Below are 7,154 nucleotides of genomic sequence, written 5' to 3'. Positions count from 1 at the left end.
CTCACACACAATCCATTGGTGGTCTCATAGGAAAGGCGTGGAAAAAACTTAAAAGTTTATTATTCACAACAGTATATATAATAGTATATATTCCAAATAGGTATCATATTCTACTGATGGGCAGAAATCCATGGTTCAATAAACAATTGTCCATATTAAGTGATTGAAATAGAAGCATAACAGTTCGTACCAAAGATCTCATAGTTCCACTATATTCTAGTTCCAAATGCCATGCAGTAACTCCTTTGCTGCTTTCTCCCTGAGTAAGTCATGTTTTACATTGAAAGACGTAAAACATTCTGTTGTGAGATTAGAACTGCCTGTAGGAGTTAAATAAAATGAAAGTTCTTTCTTATAAATACTATTTTATTTCATAAAAATACAAAAATATAAATATACATTTATAAAAATATGAATGAATTAACACAAAGACATTCTTCAACTAAATAAATATGGCAGTAATAGTCATTCCTATTTTGTTAGGGATATATCTTTTCCATATTCATTTACAAAGTAGTTGCACAATGTGTAGTTTAATAGTAATAGTAAAGGTGACTGAAAGTCAGTTAAGAAAACATATATAAAGTTCTTATACCTAAGAAAAGGCACAAAAAGCCTTTAAAGTATATTTATTGATTATTGATGAGATATAATTTCTTTCCGAGATTGTTAGGCAAAGAGGGTGAACTGGTTAGTATTACTGCTTTAAAAATCTATGTCATTTGTATTCATTCACAGAAACTTACTGATTAAGCAAACCCTTACTAAGACAACACCTATGTATTGTTTGTCATTTCGAGTTGTGAAAAATTTCCCCCGAGGAAGAGAATGCAGGCCACTCGATCTAGTAACAAGGACAGTACCTCCACTAATTTCAGTCAAGTCAGAAAATACTCTTAGTCGCGGTCACTGTCGTCACCCCCATACATATCTGCAAGTTTTTTAAAACGAGGTCCCCAGTCGCTAAGGTAATCGTAATCTTGGTTGCCATCAGCTGTGAGGGATTCTAAAGAACTGAGCGAATCTGCTATGGAATCATTCCCTTCATAGGCGTACGTCGCAAGAGAATCATAGGGCGGTGCACTTGGGTCTGAGTCGTTTTCTTTTAGTCTTCGATGGATAAAATCTTGTACATCAATATTTTCCCACAGAGGCACAGTCCTCCTTATCTGAAAAATGGTCTCAGGCATTACATCCCGCCTAAGTTTGCTGTCTTCTCTTGCTTCTGGATTCCTTAACGTGCCGATGTCAAAAGCTTGCGTATCTTCTTCCCCGCCGCCTTCATCATTGTAGGTCACGATGTTATCCCGGACATCGTCTTTTGAAATGATGAGGGGTTCCTTTTTTCTTTGCCTTTTTAGTGCAGCAAACAGCACGACTAAAACTATTAATAAAAAATGAGAAAGTAGTGAGATTTCAGAATTCAAGATAAAACGAGATACATGCCTATCTGTGAAGTGTGCATGGTGCAAAAGGTATTAACATGGGATAGAGCTAACTGTCCCGCACAGATATATTGCCTTGGGCCAATGATCAGATGCAGTATATTAATAAAAGAGCAGATATTACAGTGTCAGTAATTTACTTTCAAGATTCACTTTCCTTTGAGCCTCTGGCATCGAAAACTTTGTTCAATTCTAATTATTGCATTTAGCCAACTATAATTACCTGCTACCTCTCTCCCCACAAATGCTCATTTGTTTCAAGATATAAATATGGGAAACTCTAATTATTATTATCCTAAATATTGAGCACATATTGACTATTAATGGCTCAAGATAATATATTCAAACCATTACTTATATATAGATGCACATGTACTTCTATATTTATTATATGCATATTTGTATATGTGTATATATTTTACATATATATATATATATATATATATATATATATATATACACTCATAAAATGTATCAGCTACTGATTTTACCTTTTCCTGTATTGGGTATCTATTATATTTAACTAGATTTTTTCATTAAGTTAAAATTTGGGGTACCTGATTTTGAAAGTATGCTTAAACACTTGAAATAAAACTCTAAAAGCTGACAATGTCAAGTTCAAACTCAACCGTCTCTCTAACTTGTACTCATTTTGCAAGCCAGCTCAGATGTAATCTCATTTGAGAACTCCTGTGATTTACATAGTTACATTTAAACTTTTGAGCTAAATTGGCAATTGATTTGTTCTATTTGTACTGCTTCTTTTTTTTTTCTTTTCTTTTCTTTTCTTTTTTTTTTTTTTTTTTTTGAGAGGTTTTTGCTACAGGGCGTGTGCACTTGCCAGAGAGACAGAAAGAGAGAAATCACCCCTCAGGGGGGATGGCCATGCCACAATCCATTCTCCTCCATTCTCCTCTCGGGATCTTGGGCACACATGCACACGTGCCTGGCATGAAGTTTAAGCCACCAGGTCCGGGACTTGAACCACGGTTGACTACATGGGAGTACAGCGACATAGCCATTATGCTAACTGCAGGTCCCTGTATTGCTTTTCTTATGTACATGTTTACATTATCAAGTTAACTAAGAATTGGTTCACATACAGTATTTTTTAGAATTTCTTGTTATAGAACTAGAATTTAAGTTGTTAGGCATATATTTGACAATTTTAATTAATAAATACATGTTCCAATTAATAAAATATATTTTTTAAAAATAAGAAAAACATAATTTCCAAACTCTTAAGATTTCACTGAAAACAAGCCAAGTTCCTATATTATATATATAAGAAAAGTAAAAATAAATACATAAAGTTTCTCCAAAACACAATTGAACATTACTGGAGAGATGTAAAAATAAGGTTTTCTTTACTTTGGGTCAATAAAATGCTTTGTCAACATTATTTTTATTTTATTGAAAAAAAATATTGCCTCTAAAAATGTATCATCCTTTTTCTGAATTTTTTTTTTTAGATGTTTGCCATAGGGCATGTACACTCACTGGAGAGACAGAGACAGAAAGAAAATGAGGGGGATCACACGCCATAATCCCTTCTCCTAGATTCTTCTCTTGTGATCTGGGCATCCAAGCACACACGCCTGGTGTGATTTTCAAGTCGCTGGGTCTGAGACTAGAACCATGGAATTCATGGAATTCACCATGTGAAATTCACACACCTTAACTTCCATGGCACCTACTGGTCCTCCTTTTCTCAGTTTTTATGTTGAGATTATGTGAAGTAAGCTCATTTATTTTGAGACTGCACTTGAACGAGGCTCGTGAAGCCCTTCTAACTACACTGGTGGTCTGTCCAATGTTTTTTGTTATATTGGTTAGTACAGTTCCCTCAGTTCTAAACTGATAGAATTTTAAAATGAATAATTTGAAGCATCTTCAGTTCATTTCCACAGAATGAGCTCTGGATACTCAGCTATGCTGAGGGTCATGGTGAAAACATTTAAAAAAAAAAAGTATTCAGTAAAAATGAGACCCATCTGTACTCTTTCCTCTTAAAGGATGAACGTGAGATTAAGTAACTCAACAAAGACCTGACATTTACCAAACTTGAGGCATGCACTAAAAAAAAGATACTTTTCTAAATTTAATATTGTATGAATTTATAAGTTCTCTATTTTTCTATAAATAAAAGAACAACCATGTAGTCTAATTATCTTAAGGGTTAAGCTAATAAATGTTTAATAATGCCCCCAAATTGGCCTTGGAACCTATTCTGAGCTGTCTTTCCCCTGCCAGCTCAAAATGATCCATGTCACATCCTCGTCTGAGGTTATTTATCTGGAGGATATGAATGGAAATCAGAGAGGCTCCAATAAGATATGAGAAAGAACATGTCATTATTTTCACTAATCTGTAAGTAAGTTTTAGTATTTATTTCCATTATAAATATTCACGTAAACTATAGTATAGGGACAACAGCAATATCACTGACTACTAAACCAACAGAAATCACAGAAATTTCACATTGCATTGAAGTTATCTCAAATTTAGATTTGCACTAGAACATGACATATCTCATTAAACAAGCAAGGATATTTCACCTTTTCTTTTTGTTTAGTTGGGATAGATATGTTTGCTTTTTTGTCTTATATATTTTATTCTTACAGATTCAAGTCATTGTTCTGAGTAGGCCCATAAGCTTTATCAGATTGCCGAAGATATTCCTATAACTAAAAAGTTTAAGAAGTCTTGCCCTATATTTTAATCTTCCCCTTCCCCTATCCCATAACAGAGATAGAAAGTAAGAGCTGAATTTCTTTAAAATGTATCAAGATGAATCTATCAATAAAATATCATTGCCTATGTTATATCTTGCAAAGAACAAATTCTCTTAACTACAGAAATGCAGTAACTGAGCTCATTTTTTAACATAGCACAAAGGATGCTTTAGTAACTTTGATCATGAATCCTTTAGGATTAGAATCAATTTTAACTAATAGAATAATCACTTCACTGGGGCCAGCAGATGGTGTGGTGGTTAAACACTAGATCCCCACATGGCCGACTGATTTCAGTCCCAGACTTGACAGCTTGAAAATAACACTGGTCACGTGTGCATGTGCATCCAAAAAAAGTTTAAGAAGTCTTGCCCTATATTTTAATCTTCCCCTTCCCCTATCCCATAACAGAGATAGAAAGTAAGAGCTGAATTTCTTTAAAATGTATCAAGATGAATCTATCAATAAAATATCATTGCCTATGTTATATCTTGCAAAGAACAAATTCTCTTAACTACAGAAATGCAGTAACTGAGCTCATTTTTTAACATAGCACAAAGGATGCTTTAGTAACTTTGATCATGAATCCTTTAGGATTAGAATCAATTTTAACTAATAGAATAATCACTTCACTGGGGCCAGCAGATGGTGTGGTGGTTAAACACTAGATCCCCACATGGCCGACTGATTTCAGTCCCAGACTTGACAGCTTGAAAATAACACTGGTCACGTGTGCATGTGCATCCAAAATCCCAGGAGATGAATGGCAGGGAAGGGATTGTGGCATGGTCATTCCCCCAGAGTGGTGATTTCTTACTTTCCCTTTGTCTCTCTCATGAGCACATGCACCCTATGATGAAAAAAAAAAAAAGAAAGAAAAAGAAAAGAAAGAAGAAAAAAAAAAGTCCCTTTACATTTAGGTCATAAGCGGGACAGGTGAAAACTAAATGTGTTCCTTCTATATTGCCCTAGGGACAAAAAAAATGTGGCAGTGTTAAAAAAAAAACAAAACAACTTCTGAAATAATTGCATAAAAATATGTTTATCAAAATCAGTTTGATGATATCAGAATATCTAAACTCATCTGGAGAGATGTTTTGATCCGCCAGCGTGCATATGAATGGCTCTGTGTGCATCACTTTAATATAGTAATATCGTCATTTGAAAGTTTAAATTGCAATATACGTATTTTCAGTTTACTCTAAATTAGAAAAGTAGAACTGTCTGAACAAATGAAACTAAATGAGGAGCTGTGCAGTACAACAGGATGCAAGGCAAGGCTAACCCACATGAGAAGGTTCCAGGTTCATGTCCAAAGACCTCCCTGAGTGTGCTGGCCACAGGGGAAGCATGACTCAGGGCCGGCTTTGAGGCTGGGGGAAGCCATGACGGTGGGAGAACCTGTCAGGAGTGCTGTCTGTCTTCTCTATCTCGTTTGCTCATGGAATAAATAAATGAACTTTATAAAAATGAAATAGGTAGCACTTAGCTGAAAGAGTAAGATAAATTTAAATCTCCATAGGATATAAAAATATTTGACAGAGGTCCACCTCTCTAGCAGCAGGTAGAGATGGGAACTGCTGACGGCAGTGGTAATGTTGTGAATGCTCCAAACCGCTCCGAGAAAACATTTTTCTCAATATTTGGATCATCTTAACTAAGACAAATGTTTTCCCCTCACTTTCATCAATCCCCTACTGAAGTCCACAAGGATAGCTGGCCAAAGGGATTTCCTCCAGATAGCTTGAAAGGATTTGCCGCAAAAAAAGAGCCAGCACATACGAGCATTAGAAAATAAATTTGGCTAGTTCTACTGCCCTAAAGCATAATCATTTTGGATGAAAATTTGATGGAAACAATTTTTTGGAATGTTTTACAGTGGAACAACTGTTTAATTGAATTAAATCGTTGTCCTGTTAGTACATGCTCAAATAAAACATTTGCTGTTGGAAGCATGACTTTATGTACAAAGTATCACAGGATTAGGTGTGATCATAGTGTCTTTGTGATATTTTAAAACCTAAACTTTAACTTTTTAATTTGGTGTATTATACTTTCACGCATGAACTTCTATGAGGGGAAATGCCTATCTTATTGTAGCAACTTTAACACATTTAACAATGAGATATCTGAATGATTTATAAAAGTAGAGTTTTAGATTTTGAACATAATAATAAAGAGAATTCCAACACAGACTAATTTGCTGGAATTCTACTTAAAACATTTTTCTATGGGAGCAGCAGATGGTATAATGTTTATGTCACTGGACTCCCATGTAGTTGACCACAGTTCGAGTCCCAGACTTGGTGGCTTAAAAAATTCATGCTAGGAACATACATGTGTGTCCAAAATCCCAAGAGATGAATGGAGGAGAAGGGATTGCAACATTGTCATCCCCTCAGGGGGTGATTTCTCACTTTTTGTCTCTCTCTGCCCCTCTGGTGAGCACAAGTGCCCTAAAAATCTCTCTTAAAAAAAATAAACATTTTTTTCTGCACGAATGACTTTGAGCATGTTGTTTGGTCATTATGCTGAGGGAGTTATCTGCAGGAATTGAAATAAGGACCAGCAAGTGGAGTAGTGGCTAAAGTGCTGGACTTTCACATGGTTTGAGTCCCAGACCTTGCAGTTTAAAACTCATACCAGGCACATGTGTGTGTGTGTGTGTGTGTGTGTGTGTGTGTGTGTGTGAAGGAAATTGCAAGAGAAGAATGGAGAAAGATTGTGGCCTGGCCATCCCACCATCGAAGGAACTTCTCACTTTTTCTGTCTCTGTCTCCAGCTATCTGGCAAGTATATGTGCCCTATTGCAAAAATTCTCTCTTAAAAAATAGAATTGATTTAAAGGTGAAGTGGTTGATTCAAATGTCCTTAGAACAGTGTCCATAGTTAAAGAGTTAGTAAATATAGTTTTATTTTAATTTTTTGTCTCTAGAAAACTATATGTATTCCCATAGACAAAAGCCCAAGGTCT

The 7,154-nt window shown here is 35.3% G+C and overlaps 1 protein-coding gene across 1 annotated transcript in view; it reads right to left on the bottom strand.

The window, feature by feature from the left end:
• Positions 1-665: 665 nt before the first annotated feature.
• Positions 666-7,154, bottom strand: part of CDH9 (cadherin 9) — a 166,644-nt gene continuing 160,155 nt past the window's right edge. The window contains exon 12 of the mRNA XM_006159776.1: positions 666-1,384. Within this exon, the coding sequence (XP_006159838.1) occupies positions 897-1,384 (488 nt within the window). The 3' untranslated portion in view covers positions 666-896. The remainder of the gene's footprint in view (positions 1,385-7,154) is intronic.

Source organism: Tupaia chinensis, unplaced genomic scaffold (assembly GCF_000334495.1).
Source record: "Tupaia chinensis unplaced genomic scaffold, TupChi_1.0 Scaffold000657_1, whole genome shotgun sequence".
NCBI lineage: Eukaryota > Metazoa > Chordata > Mammalia > Scandentia > Tupaiidae > Tupaia > Tupaia belangeri.
Note: the sequence above shows the minus strand (reverse complement) of the source record. Positions and strands in the feature narration are given on the sequence as shown.